Source organism: Nerophis lumbriciformis, linkage group LG30, assembly GCF_033978685.3.
Source record: "Nerophis lumbriciformis linkage group LG30, RoL_Nlum_v2.1, whole genome shotgun sequence".
NCBI classification, from domain to species: Eukaryota; Metazoa; Chordata; class Actinopteri; order Syngnathiformes; family Syngnathidae; genus Nerophis; species Nerophis lumbriciformis.
This window is the reverse complement of record NC_084577.2, coordinates 9,419,337-9,438,164: the sequence shown is the minus strand read 5'-3', so window position 1 is coordinate 9,438,164 and position 18,828 is coordinate 9,419,337. Positions and strand designations below refer to the sequence as shown.

At 39.5% G+C, this 18,828-nt stretch overlaps 1 protein-coding gene across 3 annotated transcripts in view; it reads left to right on the top strand.

Annotated features, from left to right (window-relative positions):
* The window catches only part of nf1a (neurofibromin 1a), a 210,755-nt gene extending 198,034 nt beyond the window's left edge, over positions 1-12,721 (top strand). For all 3 annotated transcript variants that reach the window (XM_061925507.1, XM_061925508.1, XM_061925506.1), the window contains one exon: positions 12,439-12,721. In XM_061925507.1, the coding sequence (XP_061781491.1) occupies positions 12,439-12,581 (143 nt within the window). In that variant the 3' untranslated portion in view covers positions 12,582-12,721. The remainder of the gene's footprint in view (positions 1-12,438) is intronic.
* The last annotated feature ends 6,107 nt before the right edge of the window (positions 12,722-18,828 follow it).

Genomic DNA, 18,828 nt, shown 5'->3' with positions numbered 1-18,828 from the left:
ACTAATAAAGGCCACTCTACCTTTTAGGTGTCAACAATACACTTAAAAGTATTAATGCCAGTTTACAAAGCATAGGTGTTTAATATCCTTATCACAAACTTAAATAAAGAAATTCCTGAAATTAATGGTGGGTAGCAAAATGTTTAGTATAAATAAACATACATGTCTCCATTGACATTTGGGGTCTCCGTAGTCGTAGACAACTTCTTCTCCTGCATTTATTTTTTTCACTGCAAATGCACACAGATGTGGGCTTTTCTGCTCATCCAATATCTGTAGGTCAGATAAGCATGAACAAAAAAAATCTGAATTACAGTCGGTCATTCATTGTTAATTCCAAATTTTACGACGTATAGCAGTAAATGTTTCCATGGTATAATTAAAACAATCAAAAATCAAAGACAGGGTGACAAAGACAGAGTGTTACTTACTATTTTAATTTTGCTATTTGGATTGATGTGATTGTCATTGATGAATCTTCCAAGTCTTGCTGTACTTTTAGTCCCATCAACACTGCACAGAGAAATACATTTTTTAAAGTTTAGAAATAGTATTAAACATAGTTTAATCATCTGTAGTTAGAAGTGATCATTTCAATTCCCTTACCAGAAAGTATTTCCTTCAAAGGAGTAGAAATACAAAAAGGCTGCATCTGCATCCGTGTACTCTTTGAACAGGGTCTCTCCTTCCAAGCCAGTGGTGTGTCTTCCAACCTACTCAAGCAAGAATTCTCCAGCCTCAATGTCCTTAGTGGCAATAACTCCATAACCTGGCATATTAATTATTAGAAAAGCAACTAAGTTTCTTTCATGAGTTACATTCAGATTTTGAACAAAGAATCTAACAGTCTTATCTCAGAACATACCTTTCTCCTCATTGATTAATTTCTTCTGGAAATTGTCTTTATCTTTTCCAGATGCAATGAAGTGCAAGGCTTCCTTTTCAGGACAAATTATTTTGGCTCTCATGTTTCTCTGAAATAATTTATAATCAAAGATTAATGAAAAGCATGATAACTTGAGAAATTTGTGAAAGGATATGATGCTATAAGTATTTTTGCAAAATAGTTTTAGTAAATATTTAATTAACCCAGAAATACATGGTGAATTGTAAAAATGTGGAACTTACCTCTCACAATGGCCTCATCGATGTAGAAAAAAGTGGTCTCCTGGAAAAGTGGTCTACTTACTACGTCTTCTACTTTTTCCCCCCCAAATGGACAGAATATATACACAATCTCAACTAGCTATCTGGACAGCGATTGGTTCTTTGGTTTAGACAATAATTGCTCACTAATGCTGGCACAGTCATGCAAATTGTCTCTGGCAATGCAACTGCAAACAGGTCCACCTCCAGTTTTAGTCTAGATACTATCAAACTAGCAGGTTTATTGATTTGAATTCTAATAAATTGCTAAAGACTAATTTAACTATAGAGATAAAGTAGGATTTTGTTACTATACCATTTTGTTTCTAATCACCACATTATATACCGCTTTTAGAGGGGGGGAATGTGGAATGGATTTACATACTTTATGCTACTTAGTCAGACTTGTGTTGGAGGAAAATAACACTTTTAAAGGGCTTTCAAAAGATAAAGACTAAAGATAAAGAATTACCAGCACATGATTGATTAAATAATCATTCATGTCTCTTTGATAATTTCATTGTATGGTATTGTGCATGCTGTAATAATCAATGTGTTCATTGCATTCATAAGACACCACGCACTTCTCAGATCATAACTTTAAGGTTAAATTGTGGCGAGTGCTGCCTCTGAGAAGTGACTTAGAGCAGGGGAGCGGTGTTGCTCTCTGCACATCATTATGTGACAGCCTGTTAGTGGGGGCCCTTAGGGGAGATTTTAGGGTGTGTTCGTTCACTTTTGTCTAAAAGCGCCAAATTTTGCACAGGTGTAGCTCAGGGCATACTTAAATGATTTGGCTAGGGCGCCACAGCGGCTGATCCAATATGGCCACCACCTGAACACGCTTTTGCCTCTACATTTGAACCAGATGAGCTACAAATTCATTTCATGTTTTTTGACATTTAGAAATATGATGGAAAAATCATCTTTATGATTGGGTGTGTCCGGACACCTAATTAGCATATTTCCAAGATGGCGGCTATGTAAAAATTAGGTGTGCCTTAACTTGTGTTACTTTTGGCAAACTATTTGAGGTTTTTTGAGCATCAGAAACATACTGGAATGATCATCATGGCCTCTAGCTACACTGTCTGCCACTCTTTGCTTTTTGCACTGATTGCACCTTCACAATTTCAAATGTAAGGCAACTCTATAGAACCCTTATGAATGAACGTGGGCATATCTGTTGTTATAATGAAGCTCACACAACAAGATTCAAGACACATCTCCTCTCTTTTCTGCCTGACTGGAGTGAACACCAGAAAGGGAGGGAGACGTACATTGCAAGCAAGCAAAAAGTGTAGCTAGAGGCCATGATTCCAACCAGATTGATCAAGATGAGGCACTTTTGTTGACAAGGGCTGCCTTGGTTTTACACAAGTATTGTTTACAACCAGGACACACATTTGATGGCACCTTACCTTCCAACTGTCTTACGGTATCTGTTCCTGAACCTTTAAGCAGGGCCGGCCTGTGGCATAGGCCGTATAGGCAAATGCTAAGGGCGCCGTCCATCAGGGGGCGCCACGCCAGTGCCACAAATGTTGGAGAAAAAAAAAAAAAAAGTTGGTACTATTATTTCTAAATACAAAAAATAATCCCACGTTAATTAAAATGCAAAGTAAAGCCTATATAATAGAAATATTATTTGTTACAACAAATCCCCCCGCCCCCGCACGGTGCGCCCTCTCCCTTCCCGTATCATGACTCTTTTTGGACATCACCACATCAAAAAATCAACACAAGATGTCAAAACGGCCAAAACTGTCAGGTGCCCAGGGAAGAAAAAAGAGAAAAGAAGAGGAGGAGAAACGAGAAAAAGACAAGAGGTAGCAGGTAGGTAACGTTAGCCTACATGAAATTATTTGTCTGTTACAGAATGTGATAGTAACCTGGCTTTTTAGCATTAAGCTAATGTTACATGATTCGGCAATTGCTAATCAATAAATAGCTAGTTCTGTTTTAACGTCGGGTTAATATTGTGGAGGGGGCTAAATTGGTATGGAAAATAATAATGTAACGTTAGGTAATTACAGTACTCCCACCTTACATTCCTCAGGGACATTTGTATTAGATCTTTTAAGCAGGTGTTTTTTGTTTACATTGTTATTGCCTTCTGGTTAGCTAATGTTTGCCCTGCAGGTAATAGTCACTTTTCCACCCCTTTATATATTAGGTATAGTTGTAAGCCTACTTGTTAAAGTGCACATCATTAATGTAAATTAAGCAATATGTATGTAAAAAATATTGTATTTCATATATTCATTTTTTATTTTTTGCATTCATTTATTTATTAATTATTTTTTTTATCTTGTTAAAGAAAGCAAATGTTAATTTGCTTTCTTTAAGTAAAAAAAAGGTCAAAGACAAAGCTATTCGGTTTCTTGTGCGTATATACACTTCACTGCCAATGTGGGGGGGCGCCACCTAAAATCTTGCCTAGGGCGCCAGATTGGTTAGGGCCGGGCCTGCCTTTAAGAGTATTCAATGACATTGTCCTTCAAGGACCAGGACTCCTCAAAGCCATGCACCGACAATGAGGGTCCAGCACACTAACCTGGATGCGCACACTTGGTGCAGCTTTTGTCAAGTACAAACCCTGTTTCCATATGAGTTGGGAAATTGTGTTAGATGTAAATATAAACGTAATACAATGATTTGCAAATCCTTTTCAACCCATATTCAATTGAATGCACTACAAAGACAACATATTTGATGTTCAAACTCATTAACTTTTTTTTTTTTTGCAAATAATAATTTAACTTAGAACTTCATGGCTGCAACACGTGCCAAAGTAGTTGGGAAAGAGCATGTTCACCACTGTGTTACATGGCCTTTCCTTTTAACAACACTCAGTAAACGTTTGGGAACTGAGAAGACACATTTTTTAAGCTTCTCAGGTGGAATTCTTTCCCATTCTTGCTTGATGTACAGCTTAAGTTGTTCAACAGTCCGGGGGTCTCCGTTGTGGTATTTTAGGCTTCATAATGCGCCACACATTTTCAATGGGAGACAGGTCTGGACTACAGGCAGGCCAGTCTAGTACCCGTACTCTTTTACTATGAAGCCCCATTGATGTAACACGTGGCTTGGCATTGTCTTGCTGAAATAAGCAGGGGCGTCCATGGTAACGTTGCTTGGATGGTAACATATGTTGCTCCAAAACCTGTATGTACCTTTCAGCATTAATGGCGCCTTCACAGATGTGTAAGTTACCCATGTCTTGGGCACTAATACACCCCCATACTATCACAGATGCTGGCTTTTCACCTTTGCGCCTATAGCAATCCGGATGGTTCTTTTACTCTTTGGTCCGGAGGACACGACGTCCACAGTTTCCAAAACAATTTGAAATGTGGACTCGTCAGACCACAGAACACTTTTCCACGTTGTATCAGTCCATCTTAGATGAGCTCAGGCCCAGCGAAACCGACGGCTTTTCTGGGTGTTGTTGATAAACGGTTTTCGCTTTGCATAGGAGAGTTTTAACTTGCACTTACAGATGTAGCGACCAACTGTAGTTACTGACAGTTGGTTTCGGAAGTGTTCCTGAGCCCATGTGGTGATATCCTTTACACACTGATGTCGCTTGTTGATGCAGTACAGCCTGAGGGATCGAAGGTCACGGGCTTAACTGCTTACGTGCAGTGATTTCTCCAGATTCTCTGAACCCTTTGATGATATTACGGACCGTAGATTGTGAAATCCCTAAATTCCTTGCAATAGCTGGTTGAGAAAGGTTTTTCTTAAACTGTTCAACAATTTGCTCACGCATTTGTTGACAAAGTGGTGACCCTCGCCCCATCCTTGTTTGTGAATGACTGAGCATTTCATGGAATCTACTTTTATACCCAATCATGGCACCCACCTGTTTCCAATTTTCCTGTTCACCTGTGGGATGTTTCAAATAAGTGTTTGATGAGTATTCCTCAGCTTTATCAGTATTTATTGCCACCTTTCCCAACTTCTTTGTCAAGTGTTGCTGGCATCAAATTCTAAAGTTAATGATTATTTGCAAAAAAAAAAAAGTTTATCAATTCGAACATCAAATATGTTGTCTTTGTAGCATATTCAATTGAATATGGGTTGAAAATGATTTGCAAATCATTGTATTCCGTTTATATTTACATCTAACACAATTTCCCAACTCATATGGAAACGGGGTTTGTAATTGGTGAACAAAAACAACAACCCCCCCCCCCCCCCCCCCCCAAAAAAAAGGGACAGAAGAAGACAGCCTCCATGTGGCCTCCCCCGCAAGTAGCGAAAGAGTAGTTGCCCTTTAAGCGAAACCAATGTCACAACCACAGCCCCCCCCCCGACATTTCATATAAACATTAGAAAGGAATCATGCATGTTGCACCAGGTTTTATTCATAACAATGCCCAAGTTAAGTCGGATGCCTTCAAAATAGCAAAACGCCACTTAGAAATATGCAAATTAGGCGTCTAGACACACCCAAAAATAAAAATGAGCATTCCAACACATTTCTAATTGTCAAAACACATGAAATAGACACCAAGTTTACATTTGTAGCTCATCTGTTTCAAATGTTAGAGACAAAAGCTATTACAAGTGGCGGCCATATTTGATTGGCCGCTGTGGCGACCCCCAAAGGTCACCGGCGCGGGCGTCCTAGCTAAATCATTTAAGTATGCCCTGAGCTACACCTGTGCCAAATGTGGCACTTTTAGACAAAAGTGAACGAAAATATCCCCAAGGGCCTCCACTATGTGCCAGTCTGATCATCTGCAATGTGGGGGGTGGTTACCTGGAGTTGACGATAGTCGTTAGGCCTTTCTACAGTGAGTTCCAAGATTGCTAACTTCTCATAGCCGAGATGTTGTATCCTACTCAGACCGACTCGACTCAGGTATGCTTGATTGTGCATGGTCATACATCTTTGGTGACATTCCTGGCATTCCTCCCATACTAAATCATTATTCATATAAATGATTTGTTAAAAGCAGCCAGACGATACAAGGATGATCATTTGCAAGTCCCTGGGCCTATCAAATGCAAAGCCAGATTTACCTTGGCTGTTTGTTTATTGGTAAGTAACCATCAAATAACAATAAGGCAGGGATTCCCAAAGTGTGGTACGCGCACCCCTAGGGGTACACAAGCTGCTACCAGGGGGTGCGCGAGATGAAAAATGTAATGGCGGTCTGGTGTAATATTACCTTGTTTTTATTTATTTTATCTGTTTTGGAGCCTATTTTCTTTAATGCTGTGCATCGTTTGTAACTTCATTGCAATTTAATTCAATGTACTGTCGTTCTAATTTCCATAACCGTTGTGTTATGATTAGGGTTGTGCCGATGGACAATGGCATCACGATGGAGAGCCACCATCGTGATGCCCCCCACCCCTCGGCGCCTCACTTTTCAATTTTCGTTTCCAAATATTTATTTAAAAACGAAAATATCTGTTTTAGTGCACGTGTGTTAAATTAAATGGTTTTATATCTTAAACAAATTCCGTTGCAAATAGGAGGCGCGCAGCATCAATATCCTAACTAAAAAAAGTAAGTCGGCCAACACAGACACATTTTGCAGATTGTAAATTGACATGAGACCTTGTAAACGTTCACAATCCTGCTCTATGCTCTGGGATATTTTGTTTATCATCATTTCTATTAACTTCTGCGTGGCGCACACGCAACAGTTGTCATGTAGATTGGTCGTCGGCCCGTCTTTTGCGCGGATCACACATGAGCACCAGAATGTAAATTGTCATAAGACATGAAACGTTCACAATCCTGCTCTATGCTCTGTGATATTTTGTTTATCATCATTTCTATTAACTTCTGCTAGGCGCATAAAGTGGTCATGTAGATCTGTCCGTCTATTGCCCGTATCACACATGAGCAGATTTTGCACACGTCAGTCGTGTGCCTTGGCTGTCGTATTTGTTGGATATTTGTTGATGTTGTCATGCGTGTTCTGGTTATTTGCGCATAATTAAACAGGTGTCTTTATATGGCGATAAAACAAAGTTTTGTTGCAGTTTTTTTTCTTCTTTTTGAAGTGGGGATTGGGGGTGCGCCAACCCGGTTGGGACGTAGAAGGGGGTGCGCAGGAAAAAAAGTTTGGGAACCGCTGGCTTAAGGTACCCTGTCTGACTCATACTGATGGACTGTTTTGAGGGGAAAGGAGATCACTGCTAAGCTACCACATTCCACAACATTTCTGTCTCAAACGTCTATCAGCAGCATGCAAAGTCTGGATTGTGGGTGATAGTTACATTTGACGTGGTGAAAAACGAGCAAAAGAGACCATTGGGACCAATCTTGGTGTGTCTGCCCACATCCAGTGGTTTGACAAGAGAGGCATGCGTTGGGATGACCTTCTTCCCTTCTTCCACACGTGCTTTAAAGGAAGAATTGCTCCAGATGTGCTTGTGATTCACTGTGGAGGCAATGACCTAGGATGTGTGAAAAGCGTGCTGCTTCTCAAAGCAATGAAGAGGGACCTGCATGACCTCCACCAACAGTTTCCTCAGATGAAGATCATGCTTCCTTCCATCAACCAGAGGCGCCACTGGAGGCACGGCCCACCAGAGAAGATTGACAATGTTCGGAAGTTTGTGAACAATGTGATGGCTACCTTTGTTTCATGTGATAATGGGAGGACTGTTCCTCATCCGTACATACGTTTTGACAAACCTGAGCTATTTTTAAGTGACCATGTTCATTTAACAGCAAAAGGTAGTGATATATTTTTGAATGGCATTGCCCAGGGTCTTAGACCATTGACTGTCTGATTGATGCTGGATTTAAAATTCAGACCACAATAAATGTATATTTTCTAAAATCAATAAAAAGATATCTTGCATTATTGATTGTTACATTAGACACTAACAACATGAGGTTTTGTTAATGAGCAGACATGCCAAGAACATAACCAGTTCAAATCCATTAATCTGTGTATTATACATTTGGTAAATGTTTTTCTAAATAGTATTGTCTGTTCTTTGAATGTGAACTTATGTAAGGGACAGTTTTTTCTAAATTATCTTTTTTCACAATAACATGACTTCAGTTTTAACTACCACAATTAATCATGGTTCAATCAATCAACAATCACTGTTCCCTGCACTTGAACAACCTAAAAGCTATCATCTGGTTTTTTGATGGAGTTACCTACAGCATATGTCAGAACCTGCACAATAGTATACAGACCCTCAAAGACAATTTTATGTGTAGAATTTTGTTTTTAACTTTGTGCTGTTAAACAGAAAAGATGGTTCCCACTTGGATTGTACAGAATGACAGAAGTCCCCTCATGGCCTGTACAAAACAACTGGTCCCCTGTTAAATGGTATGGAGCGACACTTACACTCCAGCATTTATGTATTCATTTGGTTAGAAAAAAATAGTTAACGGCTTTGTCTATAGTAGAAAATAAATAATTTGCCATAGAGCCTTTAGACAGTTCTTCCATAGTTCATAAGGGACATTTTGTCATGAGAAAAAAAAAATTATATACAACAGGGCTAACTAGGGCTGTCACTCAATTAAAATATTTGATCGTTTTTAATCACATGATGAGTTAGCTCGCTGTGTGTGTGTGTGTGTGTGTGTGTGTGTGTGTGTGTGTGTGTGTGTGTGTGTGTGTGTGTGTGTGTGTGTGTGTGTGTGTGTGTGTGTGTGTGTGTGTGTGTGTGTGTGTGTGTGTGTGTGTGTGTGTGTGTGTGTGTGTGTGTGTGTGTTGTTGAAGCAGCAAAAAAGGACATTATGTTAAATGAAGAGTTTCCTAAAGCTGTCTCTGATAGTTGATATAATAATGTAACTGCATCATGAAGCCTACATGAACTCCATGGTGTTCAGGGATGAATAGTCTCTCCTATTGCTATTGTACTATTTTTTCAGCTATAGCTACATCAGTGGTTCTCAAACTTTTTTGTCATCCCCCACTTTGGATAAGGGGGAGTTTTCAAGCCCCACCTGCCCCCATCGCCCCAACAGAACGCTAATGCCAAGCTTAACATTTTAAAATTTATTGAACATCAAGTAACATCAAGTTGTATACATTCAAACTCAATAACATAAAATAACATCAAGTTCAATAATAAATAAAATAACTGTGCAGCTGTGGTATAACTTGCATCAAGTTCAATAATAAATAAAATAACTTGCGTCAAGTTCAATAATAAATAAAACAAGTGTTATAACTTTTATCAAGTTCAATAATAATAGTTAGAAAAGTGTCTAATAATCGTGTTCTTTGAGGAAACTGTCCATTATCTTGAACAGCTCATCAGCAGTGGCTCTATTTTTTATGTATTTGCAAAACAGCAAATCCTCGCACAGTGACTCGCCATTCACAAAGCGGACGTATGCGATGAGCAGGCAGTCTTTATTGCTGTCAGTAGCTTCGTCCACTTGTAAAGCAAAACGACTTTCTTTTAATTTGTCTCCGAGTTGTTCCTCAAGATCACTTGCAATGTCGCATATACGTCTCGCAACTGTGTCGTTTGACAGTGGGACAGCTTTTAATTTTGCTGCGCTTGTTTCGTCAAGCATGACTGACACCATGTCTATTGCAGCGGGGAGAATGAGCTCCTCAGCAATTGTGTGTGGTTTTTTGCATTGTGCAACTCTGTATGCAACTCTATATGAAGCCATTACTCTATATGAGCGTTACTGTTTACTGATGCAGCTTTTACCATGCGCTTCTCCTGTTGACGGTACTCTGACAGTTTTCTTTGAAAGAAATCAAGTGGCTTATTGACGTGATTGGGGTGTATGGTTTCGAGGTGTCTCTTTAATTTGTTGGGTCTCATGCTGTCTGCTGCTAGCGGTTTTAGACACAGAACACACAGGGGTCTCTCCTCTGCCCCCACCACCGCTGCCGTGAATCCAAGAGCAAGATACCCTTCATCATATTTTCTTTTCGGTTGGCTTTTTGGTTGATTAGGCCCGTCAGATTTTTGTTTCTCTGCAGGCGCTGGCTCTGGCTCGACGACCTTTGAGGTGCGAGTCACAAATTGATCCATTTTGTGTAATTGTGGTCCACACATTAGCCTGCTACCCATCCGCGCAAAAGTTTGTTCTGCTTAGCCCCGCCCCCATTAGTTACTGTTGCTATGTCTGTCAAACTTTCGCTCCGACCTAGAAATTTAAAGCCTACAGGAAAAATAAGTAATTTACATGTATTTATATAGCGGATTTCACAGACAGAATCACAAAGTGATTTACAGTGTGTATAGAAAATGAAAGCATAGTAAAAAAAAATCTAAGAATATAATAAAAAAAAAATTTTTTTTAAGTGAAATGTCCTCCCGTTCCTCGCGCCCCACCTGTCATGTCTCTATTCCCCACCAGTGGGGCGCGCCCCACACTTTGAGAAACGCTGAGCTACATTAATCATTAGCAATGTAGCAGCCTAGTTTTGAATGGCAGGGTCCCTGCTATCACATGTTTATAAAAATATAACATTTACATAATAAAAATCAACTACAGGCTTCCCAAATGCTGTAATAAATTCAGCATGATGAGTTTAACATATGTCAGCATGTGGCATAATAATGACATACTTAGTATCTCAGGTAACTAGGACTGTTTTGTTTTTACTTTATGGAAAAAAATATTGAGATATATATCGTATATCGCCATTCAGCAAATAGAGCGAAAAACACAACCAGAAATTGTAGGCTTCTTTACGCGACGAAGCCGGCCTACTTCACCACAGTCTGTAGTCTAAGGCCCCCCAGGCTGTGGTGGCAGCGACGAGGTGGAGGCGTGATGGCGACAGGCCGAGTTACACCGATCCTTACACCCACCCACCTCCTTCCCCGGTCTGTCCGCCTGAGAGGCACCACCTTAACCAACACATTTTCTTGGGGAAACACTGCATTATGGTCACTTTCTGTGACCAGAAGGTTTCTAACTCCTGTTATTTGTTGGAGGCCAAATTGCAGAGTCTTTTAGGAATGGTTGAAAGGACAGTGTTGTAAGTGGGAGACAGGTGGTGTCGCAGACGACCTCCTCTGTTCAGGGATGGTTTTTCAATGTTGACATAGATGGCTTCCCTCACTCTACTTTCGTATCAATCGTCCTCCCTGTCCAGAATCTGTACATTTTTGTTGTCAAAGAAGTGCTGTTTCTCTCTAAGGTGCAGGTAGACAGCTGAGTCTTGGCCTGAAGAGTTTGCGCTTCTATGCTGTGCCGTGTGGTTGTTTTGTTTCCCCAATATATGAATCAGTGCATTAATCATTACACTGAATAGCATACACCAGATTGTGTAAGACTCACTTCCGGTAAATTAAGATTGAAACAATCGATCCTGTCTCAGAACGAGCCAATGAGGTGACAAGTTTGAAGTCATGTGACACAAGTCTTGCAAAACAGCATAAAAAAGTCTATCAGCTGGTGCCAAAACCCCAAATGTTACTCCAAAACCAAGAGGGTGTGCCACTGGATAGCATACACGAGTTTGTGTATGCAAACCAGTGTAATCAATGATTACACCTAGAAATTTGATTTCATTTACTCTTTATATGTCTATTCCATCTATTTGTATTTGTGTTTGACTTTCTCTTCTACTGTTACCGAATAGTATTATTACAGTTTTACTGAGGTTTAAGGATAGTCTGTTGTTGTCAAACCATCTTTTTAATTTGTTAATTTCTTCTGTTAATTTTATTAGCTTCTGTGTTGTCTCCTGAACAAAACGCAGTAGTACTGTATTTATTGTACACGAATAATACTAACTTTAATTCTTTTGTAACTTTACCAATGTCATTTATATAAAGATTAAAAATGTTTGGTCCCAGTATAGACGTTATAGTTGTATGTTCACCTAGCTTCACGTATTGCTTCCTGTTGGTTAAGTAGCTTCTTATCCAGTTTAAGACCAACCCTCTGATGCCATACCATTCAAATTTTTAGATTAAAATATTGTGATTAATTATGTGCTGCACACTGTTTACCATCTATTGCATTGGTAATTTCCTCTGTTATTTCGATTAAAGCCATTGATGTTGAAATATTAGCTCTATATCTGTATTTGTTCTCAGCCAGTATTCTATATTTGCTTATGAAATTGTCCAATCTGTTATAGAACCGGTTTGTCAATGATTTTAGAAAATTGTGAAAGTAATGAAACAGGTCTACAGTTTGTAAATTGGTGTTCGTCTCCAGTCTTAGAAATCGGTACAACTTAAGCTATTTTCATTTTCTTTGGGTATTTGCCTGTTTGAAATGATAGGTTACTGATATACATTAATGGTCAATATGTCATGCAAAGGCCGGTGGTGGTGGACTCATATAATTGCGTCTTTCTCCAGGTGTGGATAAAGAGAATGTCCAGTTGTCCCCCAGCTCAGCTCTGTCCAGCGGAGGTCGCACTCGCCACGGCTCGGCCAGTCAGGTCCAGAAGCAACGCAGCGCCGGCAGCTTCAAAAGACCCAGCATCAAGAAGATTGTCTGATCTCGTCACGGCCCCGCCTTCCCCCTCCTCTTATCCCGCCCCATCTGCCGACTCGGCTTCATGCTGCATTTAGCTTTTTACTTTTTCAAATCCTCCTACGGCGTGGTCGCCTTTGGCGGCAATTGTGGGAATTTTCAATCGAGTACGTTTTCTGCTGCCTGAGATTATTTGCAAACATTCAAGACGAGGTGCAGCGCCAGAGAAGTTTGAAACTCCTGCAGAGTTTAGGCTACAAGTAAAGCACGACACTAATGCCTATCAACTCCCACGGCCAAGGACAAGCTGGAGGCTCTTTTTGGTCAAATGTTCCTGTGTGCAGCAAGGGATGGACCATGGACCAGACTTGTCCTGTGAAGAACCCTCCTTGTCCGAGCAGATGCCAAGCTCCTTTCTGTGCTTTGCAGAGACAGAAATACGAAGATATTGGCGTTTTCTCCATAGTGTGCCTTTGTTGGGATTTTCAATGTGTACAATTTGTAAAGTAAACGCCAAACCTTGGTGTGGACACGGAACAGGTACTAATTACTGCGGTGCAATGTGGACATCACAACAGGCCTCCAGTGTTTGTCAGACACACAATCATTGCCTGGAAGTATTTCATCCTGTACAGCGAGACACTCAAATACTGTTTAACGCAGAAACACAACTTTTGTAAATAGCTCGGAGCTGAGTGTGTTTATTTTTGCCAAATCTTGTTGCTTTTTTTTGTGTGTGATCCGTTTTTTCAGCAATGTGCAGTTTTAATTTGTTTGGACAAGGACAAACATGTTAAGGCAACATTCATCACGTCTCAAACGTTCAATCGGGAGACGTATAATTGGAATTTTCTTACAATGTCCCCTTCGTTAATTTAATCCTTAGTAAGTTGCAAAAAGGTAATGTGTTTCAAATCATACATACACTGTTTGCAATTCAACTTTCATGGTCTCACCACATTTGCAGATTTTTGGTCCAAGAAAGTTTTTTTTATATGTACAGAAAACTCATTTCATTCACTTCAGGTCAGTAATAACTTAGAAAAATGTCCTTACTAAATTACATTAGGTGGATTGTGAACACATTGGGGAAAGGCCTTCTCTATACGTCCCCTTACGAGCGCGGTTGTAGCACAAACCTAACGACCAGGCTCAAGGCGCTCGTCTTTCATGACCTTTCAATATCCACGTTGTCGTTTAAAAAGTGGCCGCGGCATGTTATAGGTCTTAAACGTGTCGATGAAGCTATCTTCATTGCGAACAATAGCAATTAAAAAATCTAATATTGCAAATGTTGATCTGTAATTGGAGAAGATTGTCAAGGTATTTGTAAAAGGGATGGGCATAATCCAGGCTTTATGAGGTGTGAAAAATAAGCATTCGTGGACATCTCAGTTAAGTTTGGCGCTGTTCGCAAGTTGTCTCGGAATGCGATTTAGAAAAGCTCACTGGACTTAAGTCCTTGATCGATTATAGGAGAAATCCAACAACTAGTATGTCAAATTTGTCTTTGTAAAGAGATAGGATCATTGTTTATTTTAATCTTGTAGAATATCGCATTGAGCAAAAATAACGATGCCTGGAGATATGCTATAGCTCAACTAATCACATGGTCTTCATTAGGTCCACAATTTCTTGAGAATCAACCCTCCAACTCACTAGCAAACGTATGTTTACAGTGAGGTTTAACACCTGTATTATATAAAGTCATCATTTTTGGCCCACAACTGTGTTTCTATTGGCCTGCTGGATATTCTAAAAATTAAAATAAATCCATCATTTCGATGTATTGGATCAGTGGTTCCCAAACTTTTTTCACCAAGTACCGCCTCAGAAAAAACTTAGCTCTCTAAGTACCACCATAGTGACCAACATTAAAAGCGCAGTAGGCCTAAGTATATTTACTATATATATATTTATTAATCAAGTATATTTAAATTTTAGCCCCTGTAACATTACACACAGTTTGAACAGTGCCACTGTTTGAATATGGGGAAATAAAATATTGTACTTTAATCAAAGTGGTTCTTTGGTGTACCACTAGTGGCACAGTACCACAGTTTGAGAATCCCTGTATTGGATATTACATTAACCTCTAGTTGGGTCAATGACACACACTCCCTGGCTGTATTGACACTGCACAGATGTTGTGTTGGTCTTTCATAATTGCACTATCATATTTGACCTGCAATTACAATTTTTAGTTCACTTTTATGTTTTTTATTTAAAATTATTGGCTGTGCAGAATTAAATATAAAACATACAACTCTGGTCAATTGGCCAAATAGCAAACAGGAAAATACCATTTTCCTTTTTTGGAGTTACAAAATCCAAATTATCGCACACTTTGAAATTTATAATATTAGTTCATAAAGGGAATAAGCGGTAGAAAATGGATGGATGGATAGTTCATAACTTGTATTCGATGACACATGATTTCCACTCCACAAAAGACACCTATCATATAAACATCATACCCCTTGTTCTGAGAATAGCGTTAGATTTTCCAAGTCATATTTTTTGATGTGCACAACTATGTAAATATATATCGTGAAATCAATGGATTTATGTTAATCCCCAAAATGTATTGAAATGGTTCCCTTCAGGTCCACTTAGAAAGGGATGTTATGGCAATAGAACAAGCAATGAAGCGGACATCCATATGGTTTCGCCATTGCTTGAATGAAATCTGCTTGCCTTGAAAAGTCCAAACATCTTAAACTGAAAACAGCCAGGGCCGTTTGAAAGCCGTTTTTAGTTTTTACGAACGCATATGTAAGAATGACGTGTCCATAACCTCTTAATCAAGTGGTTAACTTGCACTATTTTAATAACGGTCATCGGTTTGTCAAGCAAACCTAAAAATGTGGCATGTTTTATTTGATGTTATGCAAAGTTAATGTCACTGGTATATTAGTCTTTAGTTTTTAATGCAGTGCGTGTAACAGCTGTAAATACTTTGTGTACAATTTGAGATGGTATATTTACTACACTGTATATACATGTGATATTGTATCATTTTGTTTTTGTAAAGCAGTTTGTTTCTGTATAATATACACATTGAGCTATTCCAGTGTTAGTAATAAAATGTTTTGCCCTCCATCGTTTGAACTTTCATATTTGTGCTCCTGCTCCTAAACCAGTGGTTCTTAACCTGGGTTCGGCGGAGCCTCCGCAGAGGTCAGGACACACCCGACTCATCGTGTAAATAAAAACTTCTCCCTATCGCCGTATTATGGATACGGCAACAGCAGAAGTCACACTGATTTGCAGGTGTGTAATTTGTTGTGAGTTCATGCATTGTGTTGGTTTTGTTCTTTGAACAAGGTGATGTTTATGTTCGGTTCATTTTGTGCTCCTGTAAAAAAACATAACTTTGTCTTGAATTTGAAAACATTTTATTTTTCACTAAAGAAGTGATCGGTGAATGTGCATATGAAACTGGTGGGGTTCTGTACTTCCAAGAAGATTAAGAACCACTGTCCTAAACTAATTTGGTGTCATCGAAGTGAAACCGTTGTCCACTGGAGGCCATGGGAAGTGTTAAGAGGACAAACCTGCAGCAGGGGTTGTAGCGGATTCCTTGGTCTGTCCTGGGACCAGTCATCCCTACCACCAGGGACGCTAACGAGACTGGTCACGACCAGCTCCACAGCTTTTGACTTTGAATGGGATCACTATTTCCTTCTTTTTTGGACGTTTTGGCCGCTCTGTTAGCTGAATATATGTCAGCGATCGTATAACTTTGCCTCTACTGCACATCACCTCATAATTAATGAGATGATGTGTTGATGGTTCTCGGTGGACAGCTTTACTTTTTCAGACAAAACGTTTTAAACAATTCAAAAGTCAGTGTAAACTGTCCAAAATTCTAAATAGTCTTTTTTTACTTGGCTGTTCTTCGCTTTTATGATGTATTTTATTTTATATAGCTATGAAAACAAATCTTTGAACATTTAACTTTTTTGTATTTAGGCTATTTTACCAGACCACATTGAAGACATCATGATAGAACTTCGTCCGATGCTCATAATTACTAATTTCTATGCAGTTACTCAGTAATTATTAATAATGTTTAATAATTATTCAGTAATGATTAGTTACTCAATAGAACTTGAATGTGTCATAATACAACACAAAGTTGCTCTACGGCGTGGCTCGGTTGGTACAGTGGCTGTGCCCGCAACTTGAGGGTTGCAGGTTCGATCCCCGCTTCCGCCATCCTAGTCACTGCTGTTGTGTCCTTGGGCAAGACACTTTACCCACCTGCTCCCAGTGCCACCCACTCTGGTTTAAATGTAACTTAGATAATGGGTTTCACTATGCAAAAGCGCTTTGAGTCACTGGAGAAAAGCGCTATATAAATATAATTCACTTCACACTACAATGAACTGGTGATTTGTCCAGAGTGTAGAGCGGCCAGATGACAGCTAATGTAGGCTCCACAGTCCAGCCTGCGCCCTGTCAAAAATTACAGACATTAAATGAAATAACAAGTAGGCTAATTGTTTCAGCCTCCCTCAGTAGTTTTACTCTCTCACCATTCTCAGAAAAAAGTGTTGGGCCTCTGCTCTGCTGGTCCTGCTCCTGGCCTTCTGAACTCTTTTCTGGTTTTCGGACTTACGCTTTTTGGGCATATTAACCCTGCTGGAGTTTGCTCGTGCTCACTTAATTCCGATGAGGAAGAATCATGGGAAGAAGGTGGAGTTGTCCAATGTTTTTGTGGCCCTGAACGCATCACTGGCTGAGTCGATGCAAATGAAAGCGAGAGAGCGGCTGCTGTCAGTAGGAAATATATTGTTTGTTTTGGTATGATTCACTGCGGAAAGTTACCAGTTTTACTAGATAAGGGGAGCGGGGGTCTTTAACGGTGGCATTGTTGTGTGTGGACACGGATAAGGTTAGGTGTGGTTTACCCTGGATAACCTTATCCGGCTTAGTGTATACGGGGCCTTGAACTGGTACGTGTACCACAAGTGGTACGCCAAAGAATCACTTGATTAAATTACAGTGTTTTATTTTTCTATATTCAAACAGTGTTACTCTTCAAACCGTGTGTTATGTTACAATGGCCAAAATATTAAATATACTTAAAACCTCGGCCTTGTTTTATTTAATTTACGCTACTGTATTTTAATGTTGGTCATTATGGTGGTACTTGGCGAAAAAAGTTTGAAAACTGTAGAATGATCGAGGGAGTGTTCCTGGTTTCTTATGCAGGTTTATTGTAGGCTGTTTTCATTAACTTCCTCCCAGTGCTCTAACACCCCACAGGATCAACAGTCACGTTTTTGGTCTGTTGTAAACATAGCAATGTTGTGACACTCTTAAACATGCAACACTGACATCTACTGTACATGCATATGTGACATCTCCCTCCTTTTCTAGTTATCTCAAATAACTGCAACGTGTATCTAAACAGGTAAGGAAAGCTCCATTGAATTGAGCAATATCACAATTATGCTGCTGTCACGACTTGATCTTGGGAGTTTGCTTTTCCGGGATGCAACAGAAAGTTGGCACGGGCGAGACGGGAATGAAGGTACATGATTTATTATTAAAAAGAATAAACAAAAAGCGCGCACAAGGGCGGAAGTACAAAACTTGACTATAAACACAAAACTTGCACAATGGCAGAAACTATGAACAATTAAACAAAACTTGCAAACTATGGCTTGAATAAAGAAAACTTACTTGGCATGGACAAAAAAGGAGCAGCGTGAACTATGGACATGAAAAAATGGACAGAGCATAAATGTGGTGTGAGGTCGTCAGACAGACAAACTGAAAAACACTGAACTTAAATACTACAGACATGATTAACGAAAACAGGTGCGTGACTCAAGACGTGAAACAGGTGCGTGACGTGACAGGTGAAAACTAATGGGTTGCTATGGTGACAATCAAGAGTGCACAATGAGTCCAAACGTGGAACAGGTGAAACTAATGGATAATCATGCAAACAAGACAAGGGAGTGAAAAGCCAGAAACCAAAGATTCCTATAACTAAACAAAAACATGATTACACAGACATGACAGCTGCCACATCATTATTTAGTCTTTTTCAACCAAAAGTGGGCTATGTATTACATTAAATTCAAATCTTTAAAATAGGTCTAAGTGGCAAATAAATCCAAGTGTACTCTCTTTGTCACAATAACTCATTTTCAGAAGCTACATACAGTAACTATTACTACAGAAATGTTCCGTAAACATGATTCAGTGTGCATTCTCAAAGTGAACAGATGGTTGTCTCATCTCTTCTACCCCCC